Below are 13169 nucleotides of genomic sequence, written 5' to 3' on the forward strand. Positions count from 1 at the left end.
CTCTCTCTACAAAATTCATCCTTCCACCGCCACTCACTTACACCGTTCCTGGCCGTTCACAGGAGACATTTAAAACCGAACACCGGTTAGAATTTATCTAAAAACTGGACTGGACTTACGCTGAAACGAAGCACGCTTACTTTGCCATAGGTTAGCATAAAACATAAACACAAATTATAAAGCATTTATTTTATTAAAATTAGTTTAAAACAGAACACAATCCGTTACCTGGAATTGAATTCACAATTACATTACTTCGATTTCGTTATAACCCGCGTGTGAAAACCTGAATTGACATTTACGTGAGACGCACCAAACTTACTTACTTACACAAACACAACTTCCGTTTGGATCTTTCCTTTCCTTCTTTTTTCTTTCTTTCTTTCTTTCTTTCTTACCTGACGTTGTCTTTTTCGCTTTTTGGGTGATGGTGGTGGGGTTTCTTCCCTATGTTTCTCTTTCTTTCCATAAACATAAACACAAACTAAACGCTATACGTTATCTTGAATTGTATAACCGAAACGAAACGAAACGGAACGAAACGAAACAACCTGATATTCCAGGTTTTACTTACACTCTATCACTCTACGACTCTTACTTGTGTTTCCAACTCTATTTGTGCCACGTTCCTTTACTTTTTCACCGTACCACTTACCAGACGACATTCAGGTAAATAGACTTATATATGCGGCGATATTCACGTACATGTAGTTCCCTTTTTGTTCTTTTTTCTTGGGCCCGGTTTACGTTACTACACGTTAGCCATGGATCGGGCGATCGCTGTCAGACGATAATACGACTTCTTTTTTTTTATTTTTTACTTTTATATTATGCTATCTTTCCACTAATTTCGGAATTCATACTCAGGGGACGGGTGACTTATTACATCAGTGGTTATTTATTTATTTATTACTTTTTATGCAATTTCGTACTTTTTTTTCCATTGGTGGAAGTTTAGTTAAACCATTGATACAAAGCCTATCTGAATGTCAGCAGACGACATTCGAATGGGAAGAAACATGAAATACACATACTTACATTTTTCAGCGTACGATTCTTGGGGTTATTCAATGTTCTTGCATTTTTATTCTTTCCGGTTTGCAGTAGAACCTATCTTTCTCCACTTATTATTTCGTTCTTTCTTTACTTCCTTTTTTTTTGGGGGGGGGGGAACATCTACCAATGATTTTAACACACATTTTCCATTGCGTCATGTACGAAATTTTACTTTGTTGTTTTTTCCGAACGCCAATATGTTTTGTACTACTAACTAGGTGTTTTTTTTACAATGTCTTAGCACTTCACTAGCAGTGTCAGAAATTTCGTGAAAATAGTGAATAATTCCACCCCATCTTTCCAAGCTTATAACTCCTCGAAAAAAAAAAAGTGTTTTTTTTTTTTGAAAGGGTTTAAACTTCGGACTTTACACGTAAATTTCTAAAAAAGCGATTTTTTGGGGGTTTTAAATTTGAATATATTATTGATTGACTTTTTCTCTTCAATTTGTGATATATAAAACTCCCCGACATAAATTAATTATTTACTTTTTAATAGACATTTCAAAATGGGTGACACTTGGGGGGGGGCCGTGAATTAAAAAAAAAACGTTTGTCTAAAATATTATATTCGGTTTATTGAATAAAATTTCACATTGACCCTGAAAATATGGTAAAAATACAATCATTAGAAAAATTTTGATAGATTTTTAAAGTTTCAAAATTGAAAAATATTCAGTTCGGAACATTCATTACTGTTTAAAAAAAAATTCTATTACTTTTAAAACAACTGTAATAGTTTATTTTGAAAGTATAATCCATAAAGAAAATAAATGACCCCCTTTTAACAGAGAAATTACGAGATTTTTATATTGTATTCGCAGTTTCGTGTTAGGGGTGTCAAAAATTCCTACAAAAATTCGGATACTGCTAGCACTTCACTTTACTAATTAACTCGGAAATAGACCCAGAAAACTTTATTTTTCACGTGTACAAATACTTTTTTTCCCCTTTGGCACATTAAGTTTACTCCTTACTCTTTCGAATACAATAGAAAACTCATAGGAAACCTACAAAAAATTTAGGATAAATCGGCTTGCACAACTAAGTCCCTCATTTTTGCCCGCCCAGTTTGGCACAGTTTACATATTTGGGTCCTTCTGTTTGCCGGGGGGGGGGCGATTATAACTTCCCCAAAATCGGGGTATTGGAAACATCCACAGCAATGTTTTTTTTTGTTTTTGTTTTTCACAAAAATTGACCACTACAAGAACTATGATTATTTCCACTTTTTGTCCGCAATAAATAACAAATAAATATACATCATTACCCGTTTATTTCGTTTGCAAAATACAGTCCGATGTTTGCATTTACATAAACTTTACTCCCCTCATATATTATCTACATCGATTCATAATGTGGTAGACTCATACATTTCGTTCATTAATGGAAACGTTGAATTTCTTTCTTTCGTCGGTAGAAGAGGGGGGGGCAATAAAAACATAAACTTAATTCTGTCAGTTTCTTCTTTTTCAGTTGAAAAGGCAATCAAACATCAAAAGTCAAAAATCAAGACCATAGAGCTCATTAGTTGAGTATATAACAATTTTTCACTTTTTACACATTACAATCTTTTATAAAATATGCCACCAAAAAAGACTTCCCTTAGTCGTAATACAACAGCAACCAGAAAAAGAAGTCGACAATGGGAACATTATGAACAGTCTCAGGAAGACACTTCTGGTACTTCCTTGAACGAAAATGCAAATCAGGACTATGGGTCACATCAAGTTACTTTTGACCCAGACTTATATGAGGCGGACCAGTCACAACCTACGGATATAAACACATATGTGGAACTTAGGGTTGCGCAAAACAGACAGGCTATATTAGAAGCAATGCAGAGACACACATTATGCACAACTGCTCCTAAATCATCTTTCTGGTTGCACGAAGGACGTACATATGAGGCTACACGTACTTATCAATTACGCTCAGATGTTCAAATTGGCACATTGAGTAATGGGACACCTTGCAGACAATGCAAAGCAAAGAAATGGAATCGGGAATCACCAGGTATCTGTTGTTCTGGTGGAAAAGTTATTCTTCCAGATTTAGGTATACCTCCTGAACCATTACGCTCACTTACTGATAACAATTCAATTAACTCAACACATTTCTTGAACAACATCCGGAGTTACAATAACTGCTTCAGTATGACAAGCTTCGGTGCTGAACAAATACGTGAAGGAGCCTACATGCCCACATTTAAAGTTTGTGGGCAGATTTCTCATAGACTTGGTTCTTTGCTTCCCATTGATACTGGAAATCCACAGTATCTTCAAATATATTTCATGGATGATGATCAGCAAGAAGCTACGACAAGATGTAATTATGCTCCCAAAACAAAGTTTGACATTGTTCTTGATTTGCAAAATATGCTTCACCGAGAAAATAACTTTATCAAAAACTTCAAGATGGCTATGGAGCATGCTCCATGTGATGATTTCAAAGTAGTTATACATGCTGATAAAACTCCAAGACAAGAACATAAACGTTGTTTCAATGTTCCAGATGCACCCGAGGTTGCTGTTGTAATAGTCGGTCAAGAATTTCATCAGCAAGATATCATCTTGCATCGCAGAAACCATCAACTACAGCGTATTGCTGTAACACATTGGGCATATGATGCTTTACAGTACCCAATCATTCATTGGACAGGTCAAGAAGGTTATAATTTCTTTGTATGGCAGACAAATCCTCAAAATAAAGAGTTAGTAATAGGAAAAAAATATCAGCTAATGCTTTCTACGCATTCCGAATTATGGTCCGTGACGACAGTTTTAATATTCTGATTAAATGTAGGAACCTATTCCAACAATACATAGTTGACATGTATGCTAAAATAGAGCATGAGAGGCTTATCTACATTAAAACTCATCAGAGGGAGCTAAGAGTTGCTGATTACATTCACTTAAGAGATTCTGTAAATATTGACGGCAACATTGAAAATGTGGGCCGTTTGACCATACTACCAGCAACATTTACTGGGGGACCACGATATATGCATGAACGCACACAAGATGCATTGGTCTATGTGAGAAAACATGGAACTGCTGATTTATTTATAACTTTTACCTGCAATCCCAAATGGCCAGAGATTGTGAATGAACTCCTTCCATATCAACAACCACATGATCGGCATGACCTCATAGCAAGAGTTTTTCATCTAAAGCTACGTGTCCTTATGGATTTACTTACAAAAGGAAACATTTTCGGAGTGGTTGTAGCATATATGTACACTGTTGAGTGGCAGAAAAGAGGATTGCCACATGCTCATTGTCTGGTTTGGCTTCAGCAAAAATTGAGATCCTCTGACATAGACTCTGTTATCAGTGCAGAAATTCCTGATCCTGTAACAGATCCAGTTTTACATGATATCATTAGACACAACATGATTCATGGACCATGTGGAACATTAAACAGCTCTGCACCATGTCTCAAAGAAGGAAAATGCTCTAAGAGATATCCAAAGAAATTTTTAAATGAAACTCGGTCAGATCAAAATGGTTACCCATTATATCGACGATTGCCTACTGATGCTGGAGGCTTTGAAACAACAGTTACCCTCCCTGGGAATGCAACGTTTCATGTAGACAACCGATGGGTTGTACCATACAATAAACCCCTTTGTAAGATTTTTAATGCACATATCAATGTCGAATATTGTAATAGTGTAAAATCAATTAAGTACATTTGTGAATATGTAAATAAAGGCAGTGATCAAGCTGTCTTCACATTGGAAAATAATGCTCATGATGAAGTTAAGAGATATGAAACCGGCCGTTATATTTCCACTAATGAAGCCATTTGGAGAATACTTAACTTCCACATACATGCGCATCATCCCACAGTTATTCACCTCGCAGTGCATCTAGAAAATGGACAGCGGGGTTACTTCACTGAAAATAACGCAGCTGATAGAGTTGCACATCCACCTCCAACTACTTTAACAGCGTTTTTCAATTTGTGTAAAACAGACGCTTTCGCACGTACACTTCTGTATGCTTAAATTCCCGCTTATTATACATGGGACACTCATAATAAAATATTCAAGCGACGCTTACAGAGTAGGTCAGTTAAAAAAACTGAAGTTTTGGGCAGGGTAAACACCGTGCATCCAAATCATTTTGAATGCTTCTGTTTGAGACTGCTTCTACATCATGTTAGAGGTCCACAGAACTTTAATGATCTAAAAAATATTAATGGTCAAATTATGAATACATTCAGAGATGCATGTGCTGCACATGGACTGCTTGATGATGATAACCACTGGGATGCTACATTACAGGAAGCATCTACATCTGCCTTGGCACATAATTTGAGACATTTGTTTGCTATCATGTTAACTACCTGTGCAGTATCTTATCCAACACGACTTTGGCATACACACAAAGAAGCATTAAGTGAAGATTTCCTTAGAAAACGCAATCAACATCCTGGGGCTGGTATAACTTTTACAGACAAAATCTTCAATACTGCTCTGGTTCATATTGAAGATATTACATATAAGATGAATGGTAAAACACTGACAGATTTGGGTCTTACCTCACCTGATAGATCTAATACACATCCTATTGTTACTGCTTGGACACGTGAAATTAGCTATCAACCACATGAGCAAGCATCAATTGTTCGGGACGGTATTGCAAAACTAAATAGTGAGCAAATTCATGTTTTTGAAACTGTAGTTAATACTGTTGAAGATCAGCAAGGTGGCCTTATATTCCTTGATGCACCAGGAGGAACAGGAAAGACATTTGTTACCAAGTTAATTCTTGCAAAAGTAAGGTCAGAAGGAAAAATAGCTGTAGCTGTGGCATCATCAGGTATTGCAGCAACCCTTCTTCCTGGTGGTAGAACAGCTCACTCCACATTCAAATTGCCATTATCATTAATAAAAGATTCTATTCCAATTTGCCATATAGAACGAGGATCAGATTCAGCTAAAATTTTACAGAATTGTTCCTTGATCATATGGGATGAATGTACAATGGCACATAAAAAAGCATTTGAAGCTCTAGATAAAACATTGCGTGATCTCAAGTCACGTGATGTTGTAATGGGTGGCATCACACTTTTATAATCTGGTGACTTCCGACAAACGCTTCCTATTGTTCCACGTGGAAGTCCTGCTGATGAGCTCGATGCTTGCATTAAATTGTCATATTTGTGGAAGTACATCAAGACTGTAACCTTATCTACAAACATGCGTGTCCATCTTAATAGTGACCCATTGGCTGATAAATTTGCTTCCATACTTCTACAAATTGGAGATGGCAAAATTCCAACAGACAAACATGGTAAAATTGTAATTACTTAAAGTATTGGATCAATTGTTTCCTCACTCGCAGAACTTTGTAACAAAGTTTACCCAAATATAGCTGCAAATTATACTAATCCTCAATGGCTAACAGAAAGAGCAATTTTAGCTCCAAAAAATGATATGGTACACATCATCAATGACCAACTGCTTGATGAAATTCCAGGTGAGGAACAAATTTACACTTCTCTAGATTCTACTGTAGATAATGACCATGCTGTACAGTACCCTACAGAATTTTTAAATTCCTTGCAATTACCTGGTATGCCACCACACAAATTAAAACTGAAATCTGGATGTCCAATTGTGTTACTCAGAAACCTTGATGCTCCACGACTATGCAATGGAACAAGATTATGTGTAACACGAATGCAACCTCATGTGATAGAAGCAGTCATATTGACTGGTGTAGCTACAGGCGAATTGACATTTCTTCCTAGAATACCAATTATTCCATCAGATTCAACAATTCCATTTAAAAGGCTTCAGTTCCCAATAATATTATGTTTTGCCATGACAATAAATAAGTCGCAAGGACAAACCTTGGCAGTGGTTGGTCTGAACTTAGCTTCTTCTTGCTTTAGTCACGGACAGTTTTATGTAGGATGTTCACGGGTAGGTTCCCCACACAATCTATATATATTAGCACCAGAGGGTAGAACATCAAACATTGTGTATCCAAGAGCTTTATACAAATAGGAAAGCCAATTCTCCCTTCTATTATTTATAGTTATTTTTTGCTGTGAATTATCAGCATGGCAGTCTCATAAGTATTGTCCACACTCCACCCATATTCCTGTCAGGTCAATGTTTTAAAACTCTGATAGGAAATTCTTATGGGAAGTTTCTAATCTTTTTCATTATAGAATGTGTACCTTTTTCTATTAAAATTTAATTTAATACAACCGTTCACTTCTTTCATGTTAAGTTACTTAAAATCACTAAACTCAGTTGCAGTGCTCCGTGACATAGTGGTTAGCATGCCGGACAATTCACATTATATTTTCACATTCGCGCTGACCTACCGTAGTCTTTTTTTTTTTCATAAACACCTAAAATGGATTTTCTTGGTGGCCGAGTTGTTAACATTGCATGTTTTTTTTTTTCACACTTAATTTTCCAACTTCGCCCCAATACTCCGGGTTTGATCCTTCCTACTTACCTAACATCACTTTTTATTTATTAAACAATCCCCACCCCGGAAACAAACACCCGGGCAACGATTTTTTTTTATTCTTTTGTTTTGATTTACTCAAAACCGCACACACCTCGAAACATCCGAGCAACGCCGGGTACCCCTGCTAGTTTTCAAATAAGGCGAGACTTGCCAAGGGACATAATTCATCTTCGTTATATTTCCACTCAAACAGTGAAAATCTTAAACAAAAATAAAAATACAAATAACATGTTTCAACACAATAACTCAGTTTCGTGGAGGTATGTTTACCCTTCTTCTTCTTCTTCTTCTTCTTCTTCTTCTTCTTCTTCTTCTTTTTCTTCTTCTTCTTCTCCCCCTCCTCCTCCTCCTCCTCCTCCTTTTCCTCCCTATCGTTATTATTATAATTATTATCATACACTACACTGGCCGGGATTCAACGAAGACATTATAGCCTTTAACTTTTGTTCGTTTTCACATTTTTTAAACTCATACAGAAAAAGAGTTAAATTTTTAGTTATAACGGGGACAACGATTTTTGCGTTATTTTCACAACTTTCCGGTCGAATCAACCTCTGACCTTCTTTAAGTGTATCTTGTCGAAATCGGGAATGTTTCTGTTGAACTCGGGAAACGTTTTTTTTTTTTTTTTTTTTTTTTTTAACGTGGGAATCTGCACGGAATTCCGAACGGAACATTTATTCAATCTACCGGAGTGGTATGCTCTCGTTCCATCAGCCGTCGTTGCAATGATCCGTGGCATCGTGGATAATTACATGATAAAATTCAGTTGTAAGTCACACTCTTCTGGGGGTTAAATGTTTAATCCTCAGTGCGGGTGACATTCAAAAGACAATTGTGAATTACTTAGGATTTTTACTCAGTCATGGTTGACGGGGCGTGAGCATGCTACCTCTATAAATTAGATACAGGGTTTCGTTCGATAGAAAGGTTCCCGATTTCGACAAGTTACACCCGAAGAAGCTCGGAGGTGACATCGACCGAAAAGTTGTGAAAATAACATTCAGGATAAAAGCAGTAGCCGGTAGTATCTCCCACCAAAATAAATCATCATCATCATCATCATCATCTATATATATATATATACATATATACATACATATATATATATATGTATATATATGTATGTATATATATGCATATATATGTATGTATATATATGCATATATATGCATGTATATATATGTATATATATATGTATATATATGTATGTATATATGTATATATATTAATATATATATATATATATATATATATGTTAATGCGATAGCGTGCGTGTTCTTTTGTGTGTCCCGCTTACATCCGGGTCGTTTAATTGTTATGTTCTTCTATTTCTTGTCATGAATAATTTTACCAAGAATTCTTCAGAAGTTTTGGTTTCAGTATCGATTATAGCTGAAGGAACTCAAGTTATATTTTTTTTCATAAGTTTTTATTTAGGTTTCGATTCAGGCTAATGCACCCAAGTCATATGGATACATTTTTTTTTTATTTTTGAAATTGCAACTTTATAATATATAAAAATCGATGGAACATTAACTTTATAATAATATATACGAAATCTGCAAGCATTAAAATATCATATTTAAGCGTACTTTACCACCGGGCTTTACCGGGCGTTCGTGCTAGCTTAGATAAATACTTTTGCAGTTTTTACAAAAAAGCTACAGTAATATCAGAGCGTCTATATTTACACTGAACATCTATAGAATGCCAACATCAATATATTAACATATGAATGAATCCACTGTGGAATTTCCACAGGTCCCGAAATAATAATAATAATAATAATAATAATAATAATAATAATAATAATAATAATAATAGTTCCTCATCTCAAAACTTCATAAATATTTTTACATTTTTCAATTAAAATTATGTGTTATCCTTCCGATCGATTTTTTCGCTTATGATTACGAAATGTTTCCATATTATCAGTTTCCATGCGGATTATGTAATTTTTCTTTTTTTTTTTTATACCTTATAACTTATACAAGAAAAAAAAAACTAAAATGTTAGTTTCGAGGGAGACAACGAGTTTTGTATTCTTCGGTACTTCCGCAGTTTACGGACCGCACTGAAATAATAATAAAAAGGGTTTACAAAAATAGTCTCTAATCTCATAGGTCCCGCACTATCAGCCAAGCTCCGACGCCTGTTCCATCGCCGCAACGTTGCATCCTTGTGCCTGTTTTACAAGTACTTTGATGGAATGTGTTCTTGTGTCCTCCCTCGACATACATACTACCAATTAACCTAGCAAAAAGTAGAAAAATCCCACCCCTTCACTGTTGAGATCCCTATAAGGCCTTCTACTCTAATAGTTTCTTCTCTCAGACTGTTTGACTTTAAAAGTTTCTTCTTGTTTCCCTGATTGTACTACCCTGCAGAAGTTCGAATGTAATGTGGACAAACATTTTGTTACTCAACTCCCCATAATGCCCCGTTAGACACGATCCAAAATAGTAGCCTCTTACTTACCAAGTAGCAATATTGCCTTGTTTAAGGGTGAAAAAAAAAGTAAAAGCAAATCTAATATATAAACAGACATCTGTCTGTCGGTATGTATCCATATTTTCAAACTCTATCTCCTCCGAAACTAAAAGTTGCCGAGCGGCGCTAGAAGCATCAAACAATTGGATTTTTTTGTGGGTCGTTCTTTTATGGATCTTTAGCCGGTTAAAAATATTTTTAACTGGTCAAAAATGGGTGAAGATTGAAAAAAATGGTTAAACATTTTGTACATTAATCTTAGTTTACTTTTTAACTTTTCATTTTTAATCGGTTTATATTACTGTATTATGTCATGTTGGTAGTGTGGTAACGTCACCAGCTTCGAATGCTACAGTTTCGGTTTCAATTCTAGCCGATGACATCTAAATACTTTTTTACTTTTGAAATCACGCAATTATAATAATATATACGAAATGTGGGCAATTAAAATATCATATTTAAGCGTATTTTACGCCCGGGTAATCCTCTCCCGCTAGTCCTTATTTAATATACTATTTTTCATATTATTATATTGTTAACTATTCTGTACAGTGACCTAGGAATTGGATATACAAATTATAGCGTAAAAATTTAATTTAATTTGAAAACCCAGTCTACGTAAAATCCAGAATTACAAATTCTTCAATTAAAACTATAAGCTTTTGTTCTTTGTAATGTTAATTTTACGCTCATAGTTTAAAAAAAAAACCTTTTCTTAGTTAGATTACATATTTTAAAAAATCTGTAACTTTGTATTATTAATTTTATTACTATAAAGAAAATTATATTTATCATAAACATTATTATCTTAAGCGTTTGCAGCAACTAATTAAAAGACCGAATTAAATTTTTAAAAAAGTAAAAAGTAAAATAAATGAAGGATATATATTATAATACTGTTCTCATTCTGGGTGTTATTATCACAACGTTTCAGCCGATGTAATCTTAGACCTTTTTCCGGTGTATCTTGTCGAACCCGGAAACCCTTCTGTCAAACTTGGGTAAGTCCTCGTGTTCCTACTATTAGTGGTGTTATCTGGACTTTCTTCACCTTCCATATCCCTTTATGCTCTCCGATCAGTTCCGTATATTTGCTTTGCTTCTCTGTCTCCTTGATCTTCATTCTGTGGTCTGCTGGAACTGTAAAATCTACAATCTCGCAGGACCTTTCGTTCTTGCTAACAACAATTATGACATGCGGTCTTCTTGCTTGGATGGGTTTATCCGTTTGTATATCCATGTCCCATACGATTTTGTCACTTTCAACATTATCATTATAATTGGCTCACAAGGAGCGTTCACACAGGTCATCAAAAATCTCCCATTGAAAACCTCTGGTGTTCCCTTGAAGCTGAGTGACAAGTCTCCTCAGACGTCCAGCACTCTCCACCTCCTCCGATAGTATTTGCAAATAAGTTTGCGTTATCGCAACAGCGGCTCACCATTGATTTCTCGCTGGCAGCGGCCATTGGTCTACACTGGAATTTGAGTGGCACTAATCCTCCTCAAGGTCTCAGTTCTCTTTGTGCTTGTCCAGCGAAGGTCTGGTCAGTGCTCTCTCCTCGGTCTTTCCATCCTCCTTAACCCTTCTTGGCTATTTGGTATCACGCTTTTGTGGGGGAGGGGCGACAATGATGGGGCAATGGTAGGAGATGTGTGATGTGGACTTAGGCATGCAGCTTCAGTGTTCTTCATTCCCTGTAACGCGTCTTCATGCTTTGCCTCTCCATCAGTTTGTTTGGCTCACGCATGTGGTTCATGTGTATTATTCAAGGGTTTTCCTTAATATTTCAGCTGTTATCATTATTGTTAGTCTTTGTATATTTGCAGCCATTCCTCTAATTCCAATTTCTTCCATTCTTTTTTCCAAGTTTTTCGGAATTGTTCCTAGTGCTCCTACTATTATAGGTATTATTTTGATTTTCTTCATCTAAATCCCTTTTAATTCTCTGACGAGCTCTGTGTATTTGCTCCGTTTCTCCTTTTCTTTCCTACTCACCCTGCGGTCAGCTGGGACAGCAAAATCTATGAGTTGACAGGATTTTTCTTTCTTGTCAATTATTACATCTGGTCTTCTTGCTTGGCTGGGTTTATCCGTCTGTATGTTCATGTCTCTAGGATTTTGTGGTTTTTGAGTATCGTTGCGGCTTATGCTTGTTCCATTATTATTATTATTATTATTATTATTATTATTATTATTATTATTATTATTATTGGATCACATGGAGCTTTCTCACAAGTCAACAAACGATCGGTTTGGAGACCTGTGGTGTTCTCTGGAAGCTGAGTGACAACAAGTCTCCCCAGACGTCCAGCTCTTTCCATCTCCTTCGATAGCATTTGCAGATAAATCTGCGTCATCGCAACAGCCTCATACCATTGATTTCTCGCTGGTAGTGGCCATTGGTTTATACTGGAATTTGAGTGACACTAAGCCTCCCCACGATCCCAGTTCTCTTCGCGTTTGTCCAACGTAGGTCTGGCCAGCGCTCTCTCCTCGGTCTTTCCATCCTGCTTGACCCTTCTCGGCTCTTTGGTATCACTTTTCTATTGGGGAGATGGTGTGGAACAATGGGGGGATGCATGATGGTGGTGTAGAACTTTTAGATATGCAGCTTCGACGTTCTTCATTCCCTGTAACGCTTCTTTGTTATATTGTCTTGTGTTATTCCCCACATTTAATATTTCAGCCGTTTTCTTTATCGTTAGGCGTTGTATTTTTGCAGTTATTCCTGATTCCAATTTCTGCCATTCTTTTTTTCGAAGTTTTTCGGAATTGTTCCTAGTGCTCCTACTATTACCGGTACTATTTTGATTTTCTTCATCATCCAAATCCCTTTTAACTCTTTGGCTAGCTCTTTGTATTTGCTTCGTTTCTTCTTTACTTTCATACTCACCCTGTGGTCAGCTGGGACAGCAAAGGCTACGATTTGACAGGATTTTTCTTTCTTGTTAATTATTACGACATCTGGTCTTCTTGCTTGGAAGGGTTTGTCCATGCCCCATAGGATTTTGTGGTTCTCATTTTCGAGTGCTGTTGCGGGTTTATGCTTGTACCATTTGTCTGTACGCTCAAAATGCAGTCGTGATGATGATGACGACAATGATGATGATAATTATA

General features: G+C 36.1%; 1 protein-coding gene across 1 annotated transcript; it reads left to right on the plus strand.

Annotated features, from left to right (window-relative positions):
- Positions 1–398: 398 nt before the first annotated feature.
- On the plus strand, positions 399–4732 carry LOC145260472 (uncharacterized). Its single transcript, XM_080118564.1, has 2 exons — positions 399–669; positions 2532–4732. Exon 2 carries the CDS (start codon positions 2639–2641, stop codon positions 3848–3850), a length of 1212 nt encoding a protein of 403 aa, XP_079974690.1. The 5' UTR covers positions 399–669; positions 2532–2638; the 3' UTR covers positions 3851–4732.
- Positions 4733–13169: the final 8437 nt, after the last annotated feature.

Source organism: Euprymna scolopes, chromosome 36 (assembly GCF_053919585.1).
Source record: "Euprymna scolopes isolate OS-2025 chromosome 36, ASM5391958v1, whole genome shotgun sequence".
NCBI classification, from domain to species: Eukaryota; Metazoa; Mollusca; class Cephalopoda; order Sepiida; family Sepiolidae; genus Euprymna; species Euprymna scolopes.